Raw genomic sequence first — 22,426 nt, 5'->3', positions numbered from 1 at the left:
GAGTTATGTGGGTTTAAAACAACATGACCTTTTTTTTCCTCTGTGCTCTTATTGGATTCTCAGCACTCTTAAGGAGACAAGTTCTTATAAAGAATAGACCTGAAGATTCTTGGGGTGGTGTACTTTTTAAATGTTTTCTTTATGCTTTTGTTTGGGGGGCGGTGTGTGCATATGTACTCCTGTACCACAGCATGGTCAGAGCCTGGTCAAAGGACAGCTTTCCAGCTTTGGTTCCCTCTTCCAACCACATGGACCCTGGGATTGACCTCAAGTTATCAGTCTTGGTGGAAGGTGCCTCTACCTGCTGAACCAACTTGCCAGCCTGCATTTACTTTTTGTTGAGTCAGGATCTCGCTATGTAGTCCTGGCAAACCTAGGACTTGCAATGTTGAGCAGCCTGAACTTTAAATCACATAGATCTACCTGCCTCTACCTCCCAAGTGCTGGAATTACAAATGCATCTAACAAGCCCAGCAGTACTGAAAATTCATTCACCAGCTATCAGGGATGCTTTGCTTGATCATCATAATAACCAACATTGGGGCTGTGGGAGACCGAATGGAAAGCAGCAGTGCTAAAAAATAGTTTAGGATGGTGGAGTTGTAGGACACTCCTTTTCTTATTTCTGTCTTAGTAGTTTACACAAGTCAACCCCATCTTACTGACTTTGTGAAGATTGTTTTATACTTATCTGTATTCATATGTACATCAATATATTGAAATATGGATCTTGAAGGTGATGGTTAATGAAAACTGATCACAGTTTTAGCTAAAGAACCTGTCCTTCCTACACTGTTTTGTGATGCTGGGGATGGAAACCAGGTCCTTGCACTTGCTAAGCCCACACTCTACCATTGAGCTGTGTCCTCAGCACTCTATGCTCATTTTCAGACAGAGCCTTGCTAAGGTTCCTGGGCTGACCTTGAACTTTGCATCTTCCTGACTCTACTTCCCGAGTAGTAAGGACTACGGGTCTGTGTGCCCAGGCCTAGCTTTGTGCTCCTTTGTGTCTGGGTCTCTGGAGGCAGCTTCCCTGCCCCTGGGATGCTTGCTGGATGCCTCTTCTGCTCTTAGTTTTAGAAAACATCACTTTCAGTTTCCTCTCCCTTTTCTTGGTTAATAATAATAGCCAACTTTTATTGACTGCTTATCAGCTCTTGGGCAAGCACTGTGCCCAGCATTCCATGTACTTGAATGGGGGAAGTGCTAGTGTTCCTTCATTGTACACGTGAGCACACTGAGGTATAGAGAACTCATGTGTGTCCTAAGGTGTCAGAGCCTGGGCTCTCCATCCCCCCACAGGAGCCCTGGAACACCCTTTCTGGGTCCAGCCCCAGGCTTCATTCTCAATGCTGCAGTTCTAAATCACAGTTTTTATAGTGTAAGGAAGTGTGGAGCCATCTGAAAGCATGGCTGGAACTCGAGTATATTACTAGAAAGAGAGCACTTGCCACTCTGGGTGGGACCTGCCTTTTTGCCTTTGAACACAGACATTCTTAGGGCCACACCACCACTTCTCAGTAGCAGGCTGCTGGGGACTGTTTCTGTGGTTTCTTTGTTAGCTGGGATGTACAGGTCAGATCGCATCACTCTGCCAAGTACAATAAACACTCCTTCAACTGGAATCTTTATCATTATTACTATCTTTTTCCTAAATGCCGTAAGAGTGACCAGCTCACAGGAGTGAAATCAGAATCCTAAGTGGTCTAACTGCCTAGCGGTGTGCTTTGTGGATGGGTGTTAGATAAGGATACGGGCACTCCGTATTACAGCTCAGGTTTGTAGATGAGAAACTGGATGCTGACAGCCCTCCCCCCCGGGCAGCTTAGGTGTCAGGGCAGTCAAATGGTGAAGTCTGCAGCGTATTCATCAATGCTTGTGTTTTGTTTGCTCAGAACGTGAACACTCTATGCATGATGTGAAGAAATACAGTCCATGATTTTTATGACCTAAGAACTTCCTCAGCTTAGTTCCTAGGAAATGTAGCTGACCAGTTAGTTACGTAGAATAAAAACATTGGCAATAAAAACATTGGCAACGTACAAACTCCTGCTTTGCTTATCCACTCTAATTAGGTTAAATGTAACCAATTCCATGTGAACAAATTGAATATGATTTGCACTGTCCTTCGGGTGTATGCTTTTAGTAGAGCCGCATGCAGACCTGTCTAACGTGACACAGCTGCTGGAGCCTCTCAGCTGGAGTGGGAGGGCAGGGGGATTGGGAACAGATTTTAGAGTCTTGTGGGAACTTCAGATTTCTGGGCTTGCACCTGTGAAAATTCAAGGCCATTTTTCAGGTTTTTGCCATCAGTAGTAGTAGATTAGTTGATTTTCTCCAGACACTCGACTCTGGTCTGAACTATTGCTTTTCCCAGGGAACAGTGCACTCTAACGAAGTAGCTCTTTCTTACACAGGGCAGTACTGGATGAGGAGATGAAAGTGATGCTTGCCATGTTGACCCAAGTCAGTATGTATACAAAGGCCACTCTGAGATCTGCAGTTTCATGTTGTCTAGTAGGAAGATGGAGACTGTCCCTGTGGAGTGAGGGTCTTTTCTGTGACAGAACCGTGTCCTGAAACTCTCCGACTTGCACTTCTACCCCCAGAGAAAGAACTGTTCAGATGTGCAGGATGATCTCAGTACTCTGTGGTTTCTGTCCTTTTACATGTTTCTGCCTCTCCCCTCTCCAGCCCTTCATTACCAATCACCAGGAACTAGTTGGCCCTATTAAATTACAGTACATATAGGTTTTTTTTCTTTTTTAAGTCTGTTTTAGGGCTAAAGAGGTGGCTTAAAGGTTAAGAGCACGGACTGCTCTTCTAGAGGTCTGAGTTCAATTCCCAGCAACCACATGATGGCTCACAACCATCTGTAATGAGACCTGGTTGCCTCTTCTGGTGTACAGACATTCATGCAGGCAGAACACGATATACATAATAAATAAATACATCTGTTCTAGATATTTTGCATGAGTGGAAATCATACCTTTGTGTCCTTTCATGTCTGGATTGTTTTACTTAATGTTTTTAAATTTTATCCATGTTGTAACCTAATGCACTTTCTTTCTTTTATTTTATAGCTAAATATATTTTATAGCTAAATAATATCCTACAGTGTAGATATCACATTTTTTAGTCATTTATGGACATTTGGTTTGCTTCTACATTTTATCTTTTATAAATAATGCTGCTATAAATATTCATGGGCTTTGTTGTTGTTCTGAGTAAATTGAGCATTGGAGTACAGTTGTTGTGGGTCTGTATGCCAACTTCTTAAGGAATTGCTGAACATCTTCAAGAAGGTGGTCCTGCCAGCAACACCTGAGGTCTCCAGTTCTCCACTTTTTCTCCAGTACTTGTTATTGCTTGGTTGCAGTCACCATGCTGTGTGGGGAATGGCATTTACTGTGTGAGATTTGACTTTCCTTCTTGATGATGCATCACTTTGCCTGATGCTCATTGGTCATTTTTCTCTAGAGAAATGTCTACTCAGACCTTTTACCCAATTTTTTAAGATTTATTTTTATTTATGTGTGTCTGTATCTCCACATATATTCATGGTTCTCCACAGGGACCAAAAGAGGGTATCAGATTTCCTGGAATCGGGAGTTACAGGTGGTTGGGAGCCACCTGATACGGGTGCTGGGGCTGAACTTGAGTCCTAGAAGAGCATCATTTAACCGTCTCTCCAGCCCTCCTTTGCCCACTTCTAAATTAGAATAATTAAACTTATTCTTGTCAGGAAAGTTCTCTATGATGTTCTTGATTTTAATTCCTTGTAAACTATACACATTTGCAAATATCTTTTTTCTGTTCTGCAAGGGGTTTGGTTTTGGGTTTTGTTTTTTGATTTGGTTTGGTTTGGTTTGGTTTTGTCACTTTTTCTGATGGCATTTTTTTGATGGACAAAGGTTTGTGCTTTGATAAAGTCTGCTTTGTTGCCTTGTGTTTAACATCATACCTAAGACCTATTGCCTAACATCGCAGAGATTTTGCCCATTTTCTTCTGAAAGCTCCATAGGTCTATGATCCATTCGGAGTTAATTTTTTTTAATTTACTTAAATTTATTTCATGTGCATTGGTGTGAAGGTGTCAGATGCCCTGGAACTGGAGTTACAGATAGTTGTGGGTGCTGGGAATTGAACCCAAGTCCTCTGTAAGAGCAGCCAGTGCTCTGGCTGCTGAGCCATCTCTCCAACCCCAGAGGGTTTTTTTGTTTGTTTGTTTGTTTCTTTTTTGTTTTAATTTAGTATGGGATACAGAACTACCACATCTTTTGTATGTGACTATTCATGTTTATGTTTTAAAAAGAACTAATTCCCCACTATATCACTTCTGCTTACTTGTCAAAAGAAGACAACTTATAAATTACGAGTTTCATTTTGAATTCTTGATTTGTGTGTGTGTGTGTGTGTGTGTGTTTATTTCATTTGTGTGTGGGATGCCCTTGGAGACTAGAGAGGAAGTTTATCCCCTGCAGCTAGACTGCCAGGCAGTTGTGAGCAGACCAAATGGGTGCAGGAACTGAATTCAGGTCTTGTGGAAGAGCAGCAAGAGGTCTGAATTGCTGAGCCATCTCTCCTGCCTCTTTCTGGGTTTTTAATTCTTTTCCATTGCTCTGTATGGCTGGCCATCTGCCAGAAACACACTGTCTTGATTGCCACTGCTATGTAGTAACTTTTGAAATGCCAATGAGTCTTCCAAATTGTTTTTGCTACTCTGGTTCCCCACATTTTTATATGAATTTTAGATCAGTTTTATCAATATATTAAAAGAATGGGAAAGAAAAGCCCACTGGACCTTCGTAGGGATTACATTGAGTGTATAGATCGTTTCGAGAAGTTTGTTTTGTTTTGTTTGTCTTGTTAGTGATGTTTTATAGTTTTAACATCCACACCATGTGTGTCTTTCATTATGGATTTTTTTGTCTTGCAGCCTTTCTGAGCTCATGATTAGCATGTGGGGGTGAGGGTAGATCCCTTGAGGTTTCATCTATCCAAGTTTTATTTGTATCTTTTATATCTTCTGTATTTATGTTTAGTTTTTTCTCATCTTTACCGTGAGTAACATATTTTATATGAGTTATTTTCATGATCATGCTTCTCATTACTTATTATTTCTGTATTTGTTTCTTTTTTTATTAATGTTCACTCTCATCTTGGGTCACACTTTCCTATTTCTTTGGCTAATGGTTACTATTAGATACAGAAAGTGCTAGTTTTATGCTGTGAGATGTTGGATTTGTGTTGCTCATTTGATATGTGTGAGTTTGTTTCAGCACAGTCATGTTGCGTAGGCCACTTGGGGTCTTCTGAGGCTTGGTTTTAACATTGTCCTGCAAAGTTTAGTCTGAAAAGGGGTCTTTAGTTTAAAGCAGGCAGCTCCACTATATGGCAGTGCCCTGTTATGTGTGTAGTGTCCCTGCTCTGGACAGGAAAGCAGAACTAAACGAGCCTTTTAGAGCATAAGGAATTGGATGGTTCAGCTCACTGTGGCTTTCTTGTCCTTACTCTCCTCATCCTATGCAGATTCTCTTTCTGCATACAGAGGTGTGGAACCAGATCCCAAGACCTCTTGACCTGCAACGGTGCTGATCACCAGGGCCTCTTAACTCTGTGAGCAATTCCTCTCCAGAAATATATCCCACTGTCTGCAGCCTGACCCTCCCAACCTTAATCTCATCATACAGCCTCTGTGCTGGGGCTTTGGTCCCCCTTGAGGATATGCCCTGCCCAGTGTATAAAACAAGAATGTCATACATTTTCCAGTTTCTGGTTGTTTGTGGTTGATGATGACTCTTGCAATAATCCTTCAAGTGCAGATACAAAGTCACTCCCTCTGCCTCATTTTGATACCTCTTCTTGTATATCTTCAACTATAAGATAAAGGCAGTACCCTCAGAAAATCAGGTGGAAGTCATAAAAAATTGTGAAAACTTATTGAAAAGTCATAAAGAGAAAAAAGCTAACACTGAAAACGCAGCTGTCTGGAAACAAAATTGATAGCAAAAAAGGGATGGTTATCATGTGGGGGCGGGGCTTCTAAGTAGATGTTTGATGTGTTAGATCATTTTCTGTTGCTAGAAACATCATAGACAGATAATTAAGAAAGAAGATAGTTTGTTTTACTCCCAGTTTTAGAAGTGGAAGAGCGTGGCGTTGGCATCTGGCAAAGGCCTACTGCACCATCATCCACAGCAACGTGGGCTTCCTAGCCCAGGTGTCTCTGCTCTTTTTATAAAACCACTGTCTTCCTCTGATGTTTGCCACCACCCAGTTAAATTCCATCCTCTTACTGCCTTGTGTGGAGATTAAATATCACTGTGAGCTTTGGTGGAGACATTCAAACAGTAACACTGGGTGCACTTTCCCATAGGCTCACCTGTGGCTCACCTGGCAGAAGTCCCTTAACTCCTCTCCATTTTGGACTTTACAGCCCAATCAGATTCTGCTGAACTTGCCAACTGGGAGCCCCTCATTGCAGACCACACCTCCTGCAGTTTGTCTGTGGTCCAGGGCTGCTAGAGACCTCTTTGGTCTTTGCTTCTGTTTCTTTAGGTACATATGTCAGAGCTCAGATACAGCCTCCATACTGTCTTGTAACACTAGCAAGGGACTGAGATGGGGAGGCTACAGATTGGGCCCAGGTCCTGAGAAGAGTCCTTCCACCCAGTTGTGGTCCTCAGAGTGCTTTTATGCTATCTACTGTTGCCGCAAGATGTCAGAGAAGCCTCAGATCCTCTTTGGGAAACAGGTTCAGTTAAAGGGGTAGCAAGTGCTAGGGTATTAGGATGAAGCAAGTTCCTTCCAGTCTCACACCTACAAGGCAGTTCTTTGAAGAAGCAGAAGCAGTCTATGTTGGAAAATAACTGCAAGTTTGTGTTTGTAAGTTTGTCCTGTGTTTATCCACAATATTTCCTTATTTGCTCCCTGTATTGGGCAAAGGCTAGGTGGGATAGAGGTGGAGGAAAGAAGTTAAAAATGTTGAGCCCTTCCCATGGGATAGCCCTTATGCACTCATCTTTTGTGGACTCTTCTGATTCCCAGGTTTGAAGGGCTGTGTTCTTAGTTCATGGCTTAACAATGTTCTTCAAATAGCATACTTAGAAGACATCCTGTGTCCCGGAAGCACATAAGAGCCCTTTGCTTAAACTTTCCTGCCTCTGAGCTGGCTCTGTTGCACAAGTCTGTAATGCTTGAAATGTAGGCAGGAGGGTATGAAGTTCAAGGTTGTCCTCAGCTACATAGTGAGCTGGGGCATGAAAGGGAGATCCATTATTCTGAGAACATATGGACAACCAAAGTATCCTATTGCTGCAGTGAAACACCATGACCAAAAGCAAGTTGACGAGAAAGGGTTCATTTGGCTTACACTTCCATATTGCTGCCATTAATAGAGGAAGTCAGGGCACGAACCTGGAGCCAGGAGCTGATGCAGAAGCCATGGAGCAGTGCTGCCTACTGACCTGCTCCCCATGGCTTGCTCTGTCTGCTTTCTTATAGAATCCAGGACCACCAGCTCAGGAATGGCCCCACCCACAAGGGGCTGGACCTTCCTCCATCAATTGCTAATTAAGAAAATGCCCTAAAGGCTTGCCTAGACTGGATCTTATGGAGACATTTTTTTCAGTTGAGGTTCCCTTCTCTCTGTTGACTCTAGCTTGTGACAAATTGATTTAAAAAAAAAAAAACAAAAAACAGCCAGAACATGAGGGAAAGGCAATATTATCAGAGGGCCATGGATGTGATGGGGGCCATACCTCTGTATGTGTCTTTGAAGGGTCAGAGAACTAGAAACAAAATTCAGCAAGAAAATAACAGCAGGACCAGTTCAAGGAAGCCTATCTCCAAGTCCTCTCCCAGGTCCTTTTCCATATCTGTGACTGGAAGGGCCTCTGGGGTCAGGATCACAGTTTACTGGGAGAGGCAGGGTTAGAAAGGAGGATGGAATTTCCCTTTGATAAGGAGAAGCCAAGAATTAATAAATCAGTTGATTTTGTTGTTGTTGTAGTTCCTATGGTTTCCTGTTCTGTACAAGTATCATTTTTTTTTTACTGAGAAGTTGCATAACAAGACATTAACATCACAGAGTACAAATCATCAGCTGATTATTTTTAGAGTCATTTCACAGAAGAACTTCATTTGGCCCAGATTGTAGACCTCGCTGACCTGAGAGAAGGTGGGACATCCCACTGCACATTGAGACTTTCTTCGTCCCTCCTTTAAGGGATGCTGGGAGAAAGCTTAGGACAATTATGTCTGCCACCTTTTTATGTGTGTGTGTATGGGGAAGGGTGGTCTTGTGTATCCCAGGATGCACTTGAACCCACTATGTAGCCAAGTGACTTTGGATTTATGATCCTTCTGCCTCCATCTCTCCAGTACTGGGAGTACAGGAGTAGACTACCACACCCAGTTTATATAGTACTGGGGATCGAATGCAGGGCCTCATGCACCACCCTCCCAACAGTCATACCCTCAACATTTCTACAGACTTGTATCAACCTAGTAGCGTCAGAGAATTCGGGGCCTTTGCAAAATTTGAAAGAGAATCACTCATTTGAGGTTGTGGGAGCAGCATATGTAAGGTTGGGTAGATTAAGAGCCTCTGAGTCTCAGTGGCAGGTGAGGCCCCAAAGTGTCATAGTGAGTTTCATTGTGATCTGCTCATTGGCCACTCAGTTCTATTGACTGGTGTTTTTCTGTCTGGAAGAGGATCCTTTCCCATCCCTGCCTCTGGATTGCAGCTTGTCAGTAGGCTGCTCTGACTCCTCAGTAATCATCTCTGCCAGGACCAAGAAAACCTCACTCCAGGCCTGTCCAGCTTTTCCTTCTTTGCCTTTGTCATTTTGACAACTCAGCACAGGACTATTGGGAATTTTGTTGAATGGTATTACAGTGAAGACCAGGAACTATGCATGTTATGGAACTCCGTGGCTGAGAACTAGAGCAAGGGGTTGACTTCTGATGAGGAAACACTGCCAAAGCGACATCATTTAGACACCAGAATTCCATTGAACAGGGCAAGTGTTGACACCAAGAAGAGCAGATGACCTCAGATGGGCTGAGATAAAGTGCATGTGGTCCCTGCCATACCACAGCATCATCAGTACATGGGAATTTGCTAGAAAACAGTTTGCAGGGTCTTACTGGATCAGAAGCTCTAGGGTAAGCAACTAAAATTTGAGGAGACTTAGAGAGTTGAGTCTCACCTTTAATTGTATATATTCTCATTCTCTCCCTCCTCCCTTTCTCCTGTCCTTCCTTCACTCTCTTCCTCTCTTACCCCCTCAAATTAAATATCTTTATATCGTAACCCCATTGTATCCATAATTATGTGGCAGTGATATCAGCCAGTTTTTTCAGAATACCCTTGTTAAAACTAATATGTGTCTTCAATTTGGGTTTCAGGTAGAAGGCTTGAATGTGGGGCTTCATACGTACTACCATACACTCTACCAAGTGAGGGGTGTGTGTGTGCACGTGCGTGTGTGCGTGTGTGTACACGTGTGTGTACATGTGGCACTTACGTAAAATCCACACATACATTTAAGACAAGTTGTTCCCGTGTAGCTCAGGCTGACCTTGAAGTCATGATCTTGTCTCAGCTTCCCAAATACTGAGGTTACAGATGTGTAGTACTATATTTGGCTTTCTACTGACTTGTGAAAAGCAGCTTTGAGGCCTGTGCAGTGGTGTACAACTATAGTCGTGGCTACTTGAGAAACTGAACAAGGAGTTTGAGGCCAACCTGGGCAGCATAGAGACACCTGTCTCAGGGGCATTTTGATAAATCTGTATGAGTGGCTCAGGCCTTTTGATCGTCTACAAGCCTACAGCTAAGATTAGCTCTTCCTCCAAACTTGCTTAAGATGCTGCTGCTAAATTACCTATCCGCATCCTGGTCAGCGTCAGCATCCCTGACTTGGCTAGTTAGGAATGGCAGATTTGAGGTTCTAGGCTAATTTTAGGCATCATTGTTCTGGGTGCAAGGTAAGACTGAACTCCCCAGCCTGGGACCTGAGACCTGCTCAGATGGTGAGGACACAGGCTGAGAACCACTGTAGGGAAGGGATTCTGTGTTATCTCTGCAATTGCTCATATTAAAAACTTGGACACTCCTCCCTCCAGACTCCTTTTCCTCCTTGAGCCACCCCCACTCAGTTCTGGAGCACAGTGGGGGCGATTTCTATAGTTTCCACCCACAGGACCTCCATGCAAGCAGAGGCTGGTCTTTTTAACTCACTGCTACATCTGAATCCTAAGAGGCCAAGAACAAAAGTGTATGTGGCAAGCCAGTGTCTACACTGTAGAAGGCCCCACTGCCCCAGTGCCTGCCAGCAGCATTTGATCGTGCTCACTCAGTCTTCTGAATTCTTAGTAACACCCTCCTTTGTGACTTCCCTAAAGAGAAAACACACCACAATGAATGCCTTTCCTCTTCCCTTCTGGGAAGTACCAAGCTAGCATCAGCTGCACTTTGCTAAGAGCTGTAATTCCTGTCTACACAATTCATAACCCAGCCAACCCTGGGAGAGTTCTCCCGAGTGTGCCTCTCAGTGTGCCTCTCAGCTGGGACACAAAACAGGACCACCTGTCAGCATCTTGACAAGGCAGTAACCTGTACAACCTGAAACCAGCTGAATCCAAACCTGCTAGGATCCATGTGTGTGTGCGCGCACGGGCTCTGATTTTCAAAATGTTTGGAGCAGCAGCAGCTGCAGCAGCACCTATAAGGGCTAGAGGTGTGACTTCCTCAGTGAGAACTGGGTCTGTGGCTTGATCTTAGCAACTGGAAGGCTGAAGTGGAGAATTGCCATAAATGCACACATACCAAGGTCTAGGCCAACCAGGACCTTTTAGGGATAATCTGTCTCCAAAACCTAGTGCTTGAACTAAACCTCAGTTTATAGAATGTTTGTCTGGCATGCCTAAAGCCCCTTCAAGCTCTAGCACTGTGTAGCCCAGGTGTGGTGCTGCCAGCCTGCAACCCCAGCATCAGAGGATTTGGAGGATCAGCAGTTCAGGGCCATCTTAAACTGTGTAGCAAATTCAAGGCCAGGATGGACTACCTGAGACCATGTCTCAGAAATTAGTTCATTAATTGTTTAATTAGCTAAAAATAGAATAAGACTGATCCCTCCAGGGGAGGCACACTTGTGTTTCAGCTATTCAGCTATTCTGCTGGGGCCAGAGATGATAAAGGTGCCTGTCACTCAAACCTGAGTCCAATCTCAGGAACCCACATAAATGTGAAAGGCAAGAATCAACTCCACACGGTTGTCCTCTGGCTCCGAGGATGTGCCATGCATTTCCACCCCCATCGTGATAATAAGTGAAATGAAGCTTGAAAGGAAAACTTAGCTCTGGTGTATCCCTTTGTGTCACAGTTGTTGCACAACATAGTATTCTATTCTAACCCACAGTCTGGGAAAAGTGTGGCTTGAGCATAGCTTGATGCCTTTCTGCCTCATGGTACAGACGTGAAACAGAGCCTTGGACGGTCCTTGATCTCCTTCCATCTGTTCTCACCTAGCTCTCCCAGCAGAGCTTCTTTTCAACAAAGAGTTAGTTTATCTTTTTTAAAATTTATGTCTGTGTCTGTGTGAGCATACGTGTTGCCTGCAGAAGCTAAAAGAAGGTGTCAGATCCACCTCCAGGGGATGCGATGTGAGTGCTGAAAACTGGACTCAGGTCTCTGCAGGAACAGCAAGTGCTTTAACCATTGAGCCATCTCTACAGCTCCTGAGTGGCATTTTAAAACTTTTCTCAGTAATAACTATTGCATTCTTTTTGGTCTTTTCTTCCAGCTTTTATGCTCTTTACCTGTCTTAGTTGGGTTACTATTGCTGTGTTTATTTGAGTTACACTTCCACATCACTGTTCATCATTGAAGGGAGTCAGGACAGGAGTTCAAACAGTACAGGAACCTGGAGGCTGAGGCCATAGAGGAGTGCTGCTTCCTGGCTTGCTCCTCATGGGTTGCTCGGCCTGGTTTCTTTGAGGACCACCAACCCAGGCATGGCACCACCCTCAGTGGGTGGGCCCTAATTAAGAAAATATTTTTTTTTTTGAGACAGGGTTTCTCTGTAGCTTTTGGTTCCTGTCCTGGAACTAGCTCTTCTAGACCAGGCTGGCCTTGAACTCACAGAGATCCGCCTGCCTCTGCCTCCCGAGTGCTGGGATTAAAGGCATGCGCCACCTCCGCCTGACTAATTAAGAAATTATTAAGCCAGATTTTACAGATGCATTTTCTCACTTGTGGTTCCTCCTTCCCAGTGACTGTAGCCTATGTCAAGTGACATAAGACTAACCAACACATTACCTAACGTCTCTTCTCTTGACTCATCTGTAAAAACAGAACAATATTCATTGTAACTACAAATATTCTCCTTCCCACTGGTCCTCTGCACTGGTTTCTCTCTGCCCGCCTGTTCCCAAAGCCACTTATGAAATAACCACTCTGAGGCTTAGTATTAATCACATACTCTTTAGCCTGTTAACTCACACTTTATATTAACTAACTCATATCTTAAATTAACCCATTTTTATTATTTTATATTACACCATGAGACTCGTGGTTTGTTACCTCTTGCTTCTTGTGTAGCTACATGGCATCTCCTTGACTCCACGTATTCTCTCTCTTTGTGTGTGTGTGTGTGTGTGTGTGTGTGTGTGTGTGTGTGTGTGTATGTGTGTGTGTTTAGATTTCCCACCTGGCTTTACTTTGCTAAGCCAACAGCTTTATTCATCAACCCAGAAAAGCAAGACACATATACAGAAGGAGATCCCACATCAATTCATAAGTTGAGAAACATCCAACAGTGTCAATTTTGAAAGCAATTCTTATTTATAATGTTAAATAATAGGTATACAGTATTTTATAATAACCCAACAGAACATAATGCATAAATACTCAACAACTGACTCCTATGAGTCACTAGAAATTTTAGGACAATAGGCTTTTCAGGGTTTTTTATTAACATAATTTTTTATTGATTCTTTGAGAATTTCACACCATGCACCCCAATCCCACTCATTTCCCAGCCTCTCTATATCCACCCTCCACCCTTGTAGTGTCCCCCCCCCAATGGAAAATTTAAAAAGAATAATAAAAATAAGAAATAAAAAATAAAAATGCAAACAAATACAACCTGGTCTACATAGCGAGTTCCAGGACAGCCAGAACTGTTATACAAACAAATACAGCCTGGTCTACATAGCAAGTCCCAGGACAGCCAGAGCTGTTATACAGAGGAACCCTGTCTCGGAGAAATAAGAAACAAGCAAACAAAACACTTCACTCCATCTTTCCCACCTCTCCACCGCCTCTTCATTTGTCTCAGTAGCACTGGGAGATGGTGAGTTTCATGCAACAGACCCTTTTGTCCAAACAACTTTACTAGCTTTACTTGGAAATGTTTATTATGTATTGTTTTGTTGGTTGGGCTCAAGACCTCTGGCTTCTGGTACACCATCTATACTGGTCCCTCACCAAAACTCCTCTTGAATATCTTACTGTTGCCTGAGTCATGGAGATCCTGCAGCTATGGTTCTGTAGGACCAGTCCCTTCATATGCTACAGCAGGTGGGGTAGATGTTGGGGAGTACCAACTCAAAGTCCTGGATATGTGTCTGGGCGGTTGACATTTGAGATTTTTTTACAGTTGCCTTTTCAATATTGTGTGCATGGCTTTTCCTCCCCTTTAGTCTTAAGGCTCTTCTATAGTAGATTGTTCTCCTTGTCAAGTCTGAGTCAGACTTGAGTACCCAGTGTCTGTACCCCAGGGACCTTCCTGAACATGCTCCCCAACAATTTTAGTTCTTGTCAAGACTCCAGAGGAAACAAGCTGTTTCTGGGTGTCCCACTCTGGAGTCCAGGAGACCATACACTCTACCTAGAACATCCCCCACAGACAATAGGTTCCTCCAAAACATTATACAAAATGATCCAAGCAGTCCGGGTTTTAACTACATTTAGGTTTTATTAGTTTGGTATGGTTTTCTGAAATAAGGTCTTCCTGTGTAGCCCAGGCTGGCCTGGCACTTGCTGTCTCCTGCCTCCACCTTCGGTCTGTTGGGGTCAGTCATGTACCAGCAGCCTGGCTCTTGATGACATTTTTTTGAGTTTTTTTATTTCATGTGTAAGAATGTTTTTCCTGCATTTATGTATATGCACCACATAAATGCCTGGTGCCCCTTTGAGGTCAGAAGAAGATATTGGAGACCCTGGAATTCTAGTTATAGATGGTTGTGAGCCACCATGTATGTAAGTGCTAGGATCCAAAACTGGGTCCTCTGCATGAGCAGCAAATGCTCTTGCCCTCTGAGCCATCTTTCCAACCTCCTTTCTAGGAGCAGATCTCTGAGCCATGTCTCTGACTTTCAATCAGTGAAATGTTATCCTTACAATATAGTAGGTGAAGAGGGTAGGAAATGGTACCAAAACCCATAGAGATGGAGCGCTTCTACATGGCATAACATTGGGATTGAGGTCTTAGACAATGAGAATGACCTGAGTCTATCAGCTGCCAGGGTTTCTATGCTCTTGTACGGATACTTGTCTCCTATGGTGAGGTTCGCATGGCCAATGGTAGTGCCCCTATTCTAGCTTCATTGCTGTTTTTGTGATAAAATACCAAAAACATGGTAGGGAAGAACGGGTTTATTCCAGTTTATAATTGCAGGCTACAGAAAAGTCAAGGCAGGAACTTTGTTGAGTCCCCAGTCAAGAGCAGAGGCTCGAGCCCAGCCATGCTGCCTACTTGCACTGTTTCCTCAGTAGATTTTGTTTACTCTCATACAGTTCAGGCTCCAGCCACTGAAATGGTGCCACATGTCTAGGGTCTTCCCACCCCAGTTAATTATCAAGGCCATCTCCCACAGACATGCCCATGAGCCAATCTGATATGGTTCTTCAACTGGGAGTCTCTTCTCCAGTGATTGCAACTAGGTTGTTGAAGTTCAAACTAACCACTGCATCCCCTCATCATACCTTCCAGGATGGGCTTCTTTTTGAAAGAGCTTGTGTTGTATAAATATTCCTTGTTTTAATTCTAGAATTATTTTAAGTTTATATGGATCTTTAAGTTCAAAGCATTTCCTAAGCATTAAATTACTGTTTCAGCTTCCTGTTTATGATAGTTCTCTAAAGTCAGCAGAGTCCATTGAGCGACATTGAGATGTCAGATATTTAGTGCTCTGTGTCCTGAATGCTCCCTAGTAAGCCATGCCAGGGTAAGCTCATTCACCTTCCTGATAGTCTTATGAGAGTGCTTCCATAGACTGAATTTCAGCAAGGTGCCTGGTGAAGTTCCCCAATGTTTTGTAGATGAAACCCCTCAGAACAACACCCAACTGCAGATGACCAAAACCAGAGAGAAACTGCTCAGAGTGGATGGGAGGCAGGTGTGAATACTTCCTGCAGATCTCTTTCTCCTGCCTGGCCTAGTGGCGTTGTTAGTAACTGTTTAGTTGTGACACTTAAAGCATTCTGTGAAATTGAGGCCACCCAGCCTTTGTTAGATGATAAACATTGTATGAATAACTGGGTCCTGGGAGAGACCTAACTCACCTAAGTTGGTCCCAGATTCTTTATCACTTCAGCCCTTAAGCCATATTTTTCCCTATCTATTCTGTCTTAGTCCATTTTTCTGCTGCTACAAAAAGAATGTCACGGCCTAGGTGCATCAGAACTGATGGAAGTTTGCTTAACTTACAGTACTGGAGGCTTAGAAGTTCAGAACTGGGGGTCGTGGTTCCCCGTCCCTGTGACATAACAAATGAGCATGCATAAAACCAAAAGAACAAGAGGGGGTCCAATTTATAAATAACACACCTAGCCCTTGTGTGAAAAGCCCCCTCTTAATCTAGGCATGGTGGTGCACACTTACAATCCCAGCACAGGGAGGTACAGCAGAAGGATAACCCTGAATCCCAGACCAGCTTGGGCTATAGAAAGAGACCATGTCTGAAAAAGCAAAAAACAAAAACAAAAAACCTCTTGATGTCATTTCAGAGACAATCACACTTCAACAGAGGTTTGAGAGAAAACATTCAAGCCATACAACCATTTTCCCTGAGGCTTTCCAATTCCCTCCTGAAGTACTGGGGGGGGGGTGCCTCTTATTTAGGGTTTCAGTTGCTATGAAGAGACACATGACCACAGCAACCCTTATAAAGGAAAACACTTAACTGGAGTGGCTTATAGTTCAGTGATTTAGTCCATTATCATGGTGGGACATGGCAGTGTTAAGGTAGACATGGTGAGAGTTCAACATCTTGCAGGCAACAGGAAGTAGTCTGAAACACTGGGTGTAGCTTGAGCATATATAAGACCTCAAATCCCACCTCCACAGTGATGTACTTCCTCCAATAAGGCCACACCCCTTCCAACAAAGCCACACCTCCTAACAGTGCCACCCCATTTGGGGACCATTTTCTTTAAAACCACCAAAAGGGGTCTTTGTGACTTTCCTTGAACTCCTGATCTACCTCCTGTGTGTTGAAACTATAGGCATGGGATACTTTGGTAGTCTTTCACCTGGTTTCCCTGCTGTAATATTGCCCCCTCAGCAATAAAAAGACTTCAGTAAGCATGTTTTTCTGGCTGTTAAAATAACCTCAGGCAGGTGTAGCAGCATATACCTGCAAACACTTTGGAAGTTGAGGCTGGAGGATCACAAGCTTAAGGGCTGCCTAAGCAGCAGGCAACTTGAGCAGGAAGACCAAGAAGGAGTTCAAGGTCATCCTTGGGTAAACAGTGAATTCAAGGCTAGTTGAGACCTTTTCTCAAGAAACAATAGGTAGGGACTGAAGAGACAGCTTGGTAGTTAAGAGTGCTGGCTGTTCCTAAAGAAGACCTGGGTTCAGAACCTACATGGTGGCTCACAGCCATCTATAACTCCACTTCCAGAAAATCCAGCACCCTTTTCTGGCCTCTGTAAGCACTACACACATGTAGTACACAAATACTCAGACAAAGCATACATCACATAAAATTTTTTAAAAATATTTATTACCATACACTGGTACTTTGCCTGTATATATTCTGTGTGAGGGTGTTGGACCCCCTAGAACTGGAGTTACAGACAGTTGTGAACTGCCATGTGGGTGCTGGGATTTGAACATAAAACTTAACAGGTAGACAAGGTTTAAGAGGGATTAAACCCAATAAGGAAAACAAGTTGACCATAAGTTCCAAGTACAAGACAGCTCCCCTCTCCGTAGTCAAATAAGAGGAGGGAAGCTTTCTACTGACTGCATCAGGATCCAACAGGAAGTCTAGTAGTCTGTTGTCCAGATCAAGGGAGGATAATGGCCCTACTGGATAGATAATGCAGAGCATAAGACTACTCTGTGATCCAAGTTCAGAGAGGGAGAGATCTGCCTATAGCAGTACAGCTGGAACAGGAAGAGAAGTCCATAACGATGAAGAAAACAGAGAGAGTAAAATAATGGTGGGCAGATGCCTACAGGACTGTCATCGGGAGGGCAGAATTAGGCCAGTGAGTGGAGTTCTAGAAAAATCGTTTGACAAAACTGACATTGTTAGTTGTGCTGACAATGAAGTGTGCTGTCTTGTGAACATCAGGTCACCCCAGCATGTGCCCCGAGCCTCTGGTGCTTTTCAGGGACCCGAGTCCTGCAGGAAGCTTGGACTTTTCCTTGGGCACTTTCCAGAGCGGGTCACTGGTCTGCATTTATTGAGTGTCCAGAAGGGACGCAGGAGTTCATTTTCTGTGATGCCTCCCACTTTTCTGTATCCTTGCCTGGAAAACCAAATGAAAATATTACTTTTTTCTCCCTGTTTTTGTTTGTTTGTTTATTTTGTCTTTTTTGCTTGCTTTCTAGCTTTGGAGAGTCTTGGCCTCTGGGATGATGTGAGAAGAATTGTCTTGGGATCAGAGCTAGTTACAGGGTTCCCCTGGACCTTCAAGGTGCCAGGCCTGCCACAGTACCTGCAGAGCCTTACCAAACTCGCCATCCCTGAAGTGTGGGCATCGCTGGCTGAGGCTGAAGGACAGGCGGTTCCTGTTCCTCTCTCTTTCCCTCAGCTTCTGGAGTCTTCCTTTTCTGAAGTGCGCTTGTTAACCCTGGAAACCCTGCTGGAAAGGGCAACATCCTCCGAACTGGAAGAGAAGGGACCACATCCCTTGCTGTGTAGTATGGGAGAAGAGTTCCTGCTGTTGGCGATGAAGGAAAACCACCCAGGATGTTTCTGCCGGGTAGAATCTCTGCTGCATTGACACCCCTCTGTGTCCCACATTGGTTTGGTGCTCGCCACACAAACATGAGAACCCATGTAAATGCCAGCTAGTCATGGCAGCTCACCTATAATGCCAGCACTTGGGTAAAGATGAGATCCCTGGGGAAAGCTGACTAGCTAGACCAGTCAAACCAGGAAGCTCCAAGTGCAGTGAAAGACCATGGAGAATGGTCATGAGAAACAACTGATGTCACCCTGGCCTCCATTGGCTGGGACACATCTCAGAGGTTAACTTAACTGATACACCTAATTCCAGGCAGATGGCTACCTGGAAAGCCTGGTCAAAATGAAAGATTTCCAGGCTTGGCATCTCAGATAGTTAGGAGGCTGGGGCCTCTCTGGGCTACAGAGTGAGTTCAGAGCACTTAGTGAGATTCTGTCCCAAAGCTAAGAAGTGCAAAGAGAAAGGGAATCTGGTTCAGTCTAGCATGTGTGAGACCATATAGGCTTCTTGTGCTGGTGTCAGGAACCAGGGACCCTCAAGCTTGTCATTGCTCTGCCCTCCCTCAGTTTCTCAAAGATGTTACAGAGGAAATAAGAAATCAGTGTCTTTTGGGACCTTTTGAAAATAGATTCCACTCCTTGTTGTTATAAACAGTAGTACCACAAGACTTTTCCCAGTGTATTTCTTTACCTGTTTTCTTGGATTTGACTCAGGTCCTGAAGATTCTCTATCATATGAACCCCAGTGAATGGCTTCCCCAGACAGAATGCTGTGTTCACCTCTCCACAAAGGAGTTCCTGATCTGGACTATGGATATTGCTTCCAATGACAGGTTTGTCCCCGTGCTCCTGTGCAGTCTTGGTGGACTGTATACCTCTTTAAGTCTCCATGAGAGAGCCTACTCACTGTCTTCCCTTAAGGGCTCAGATACTGAGTTTCTTTCTCAGCTTCAGCCTGGGAGCTGTATTCTAAACTCCAGTAGAAGAGCATCAAGTTTTCTCACTAGTAACCAAAGGATACAAGAAGTTATACAGTCAGATAAAGAATTTACGTCTGCAAAAGTTACAGACTATATCTGTAAACGTTTGTGCATAAAGTATGTTAAATATAGGTTGATTAGTTGTTAATCTAGCATCAGCAAAGCCCTGAACTTGATTCCCAGCACCACAAAAGCCAGTGTGGTAACCACATAAATGTAATCCCAGCACAAAGGAGGTGGAGGTCAGAGGATCAGAAATTCAAAGTCAGCCTTGCCTACATAGTGAGTTTGAGGCTAGTTTGGGTTACACAAGAGCCTGTCTTATCTCGGATGTTTAACTTGGCTTGTGTATGTGGTAACTGTTGAGGATCTGTGAGTGTGTGTGTGTGTGTATTTTAATTTTCTTTTATTTTCCAGATCTGAAATCCAGAGTGTCGCTCTGAAGCTTGCCTCCAAAGTCATTGCGTACCACATGCAGACATGTGAGGAGGTGAGGCTGACTCTGTCCCTGTACTGATACCTGGCTTCTTACCGAGAGGCTGGCAGTGAAAGGGAGCGTCTCGGGCAGAACCACAGGAACTCAACAGAAATGTTACTTGTACTGGAGTTTTACTTTGGGAATCTCTTGCAAAATCTCAGAACACATGCTTCCTTTTCTCTTGTTTTAGGCATTTTTGACTAGAGCCTCTGAGGGTGAAGCCCTCCCCAGCACATATATGCCCATTGCTTTCTCCCATTTCTGTAGCTAGACTCTGTTTAAGGGGGAATAAGCTGTCAGGCTGGAGAGATGGCTCAGTGGTTAGAGCACTGGCTGCTCTTCCAGAGGTTCTGAGTTCAATTCCCAGCAACCACATGATGGCTCACAGCCATCTGTAATGAGATCTTGTGCCCTCTTCTGGTAGAACACTATATATAATAAATAAATAAATCTTTTAAAAGGGGGGGGATAAGCTGTCAAATCAAGAATCTTTAGGATTACAACTTAATGAGCTAAGTATGATCATGTATTGCACAGGCTGAAATACCCTGCCTGCCGTGTGAATGAGCTGTATCTGAACCAAGTCCCACGTATGCCCTTCCTGTCCCACATGCCCTTTGAAGGTGAAGTGGAACTAAATAAGCTTCCTGGGAAAATGCTGTGAGACATACATACATACATACATACCTAGGTGTATATGTACCTAGGCTCAGGAAACACTGTGGAAGAGGAGACAAAAAGAATTTAAGAGCTGAGAGATGAGGAGAAGGGCAGTGAAATCCCATCCTCTAGACAGGACACATCAGTGTCACTTATTCTAGGCCTGCACAACATAGGTCCTCCTGACAGTCAGTCATGGATAGGGGAGGGACTCTGCCCCTTGAATCATAGGCTACTAGTTCTGAGAGAACAACCATTTTAAGGTATGTAAGCACTAGTGAACCTGCCAGACTCCAGCATACAGACGGTCCTAATGAAAGCCAGGGGCACAGATAAAGCAAAACACGGTTATGGGATAGAGGGGAGAAGAATAACAGCAATAAGAACACACTATATACTTGTATAAACTCTTAAAGAACACATTTGATTTTTAAAAAAGAAAGACAGCACCATCTCAAGGTAGTAGGCGAACAATGGCCAATCTGCAGTACAATTAAACCTTTCCTCACTGTGCTAGTGGAGACAGAGATGCCGCAGATGCAGAGAGGAACAGATCCGAGCGCTCACTCGTGTGAGAAGGAGAGTGCTGAGTCACTGGCAGACTCTGGAAACCCAAGGGGAAGGCCGGGTTTTAAAGATCAGATTGCCTGGAGAGATGAAGAGATGGCTCAGTGGTTAAAAGCACTGGCTGCTCTTCCAGAGGTCCTAAGTTCAGTTCCCAGCAACCACATGACAGCTCACAACAACTCTGATGCCTTCTTCTGGTATGCAGGCATGCATGTAGATAGAACACTGATACATAAATAAATAATTAAAAAAAAATCAGATTGTCCAAGGCTGGGTTAGGGTAAAAGCCCCAATGTTAGCATTAGCAAGCAAGGAAGCAGATTCCTTGGCTCTGTCGTTCAAAGGCATGACGGAGGACTAAACTTAGGTCACAGGCCACTCAGAGATATAAAAATTTTAAAAATAAATAGAAGAGCTGGGCGGTGGTGGCGCACGCCTTTAATCCCAGCACTCGGGAGGCAGAGGCAGGCGGATCTCTGTGAGTTTGAGGCCAGCCTGGTCTACAAGAGCTAGTTCCAGGACAGGAACCAAAAGCTACGGAGAAACCCTGTCTCGAAAAATCAAAAATAAATAAATAAATAAATAGAAGAAAACAGTGTTTGGAAGTAAAGAGAAATAGGGAAAGACAGGATTTTCTTAAAAGATAAATAGGTCTGGGACTGTAGCTCAGTAAAGTAAAAAAAGAGCATTTGCTTAGCATGCACAAGGCCCTGGGTTCCCTCCCTAGCACTTCAACCACCCCTGTAATCCCACCCCTGTAATCCCAGCACTTCTAAGGCTGAGGCATACGGGCCCCAGTTGTGAGCCCAGCTACATAGAGAGACAACTGTCTCAGGAAACAAACAGCCACAGCAGAACACCTAAAACCCGTCTTAAGGCAGCGAGCCGTCTCGACAGCAGAAGCCAGTCTGCCGAAGAAACCGTGCAGCTGCTCTTCACCAGTTGCCTCCAGCGTAGCTGTTTGGAACTTGAATGAAGTATTATCTCATGAAACTGGAAGTATTTTCTAAGGAGAGCAAAATCCAGAGAACGGTGGACCTTCGTGGAGGGACACATTGCCAGGGCTCTGTGGGGGAACTGTGATTTGGCATCAGCAGCTGAGAACCTCAGTTTAGATCTCCGGAGCCACTGCCCCAGCGCTCTCCGGGTGCAGTCAGAGAGGTTCAGCTCCTCGATGGAGTGTTTTGGAGACTGCCTCTGGTTCTCTGATGGTGGGCTTCATGAACAAGACATTCCTTCTCCCAGTTCTGAGGCTTTCCAGAGAAGGCCTTCTCACTGCCTGATAACTGCAGACATGGCAGAGTGTGGCACGAGGTGAGAAGGCATGAAGAAAGGGAGCAGACAGACAAACAGAAGAATTCGCTTGTGTGGCAGAGTTACTCCTATGAGGAGTCGCCCAGCCTGGAGATAACAGCGTTTATCCATTAATGTCATGATGTCCCACTCTCCTCACTGCTCAGAACGCCTTGCCCCATATAACATGTCACAGCAGCAGCTGGATTTCAGCATGCCCTTAGAGGAAACCTC

General features: G+C 44.2%; 1 protein-coding gene across 1 annotated transcript in view; it reads left to right on the top strand.

Moving 5' to 3' along the window:
* Thada (THADA armadillo repeat containing) overlaps positions 1–22,426 on the top strand; it is a 307,538-nt gene that overhangs the window by 236,773 nt on the left and 48,339 nt on the right. Inside the window, exons 32-34 of the mRNA XM_041631291.1 lie at positions 17,857–18,230; positions 18,929–19,047; positions 19,612–19,684. Of these exons, the coding sequence (XP_041487225.1) occupies positions 17,857–18,230; positions 18,929–19,047; positions 19,612–19,684 (566 nt within the window). The remainder of the gene's footprint in view (positions 1–17,856; positions 18,231–18,928; positions 19,048–19,611; positions 19,685–22,426) is intronic.

Source organism: Microtus oregoni, unplaced genomic scaffold, assembly GCF_018167655.1.
Source record: "Microtus oregoni isolate MIOR12 unplaced genomic scaffold, Mior012 000036F_ref0000092, whole genome shotgun sequence".
NCBI lineage: Eukaryota > Metazoa > Chordata > Mammalia > Rodentia > Cricetidae > Microtus > Microtus oregoni.
This window is presented reverse-complemented; position numbering and strand designations above follow the sequence as displayed.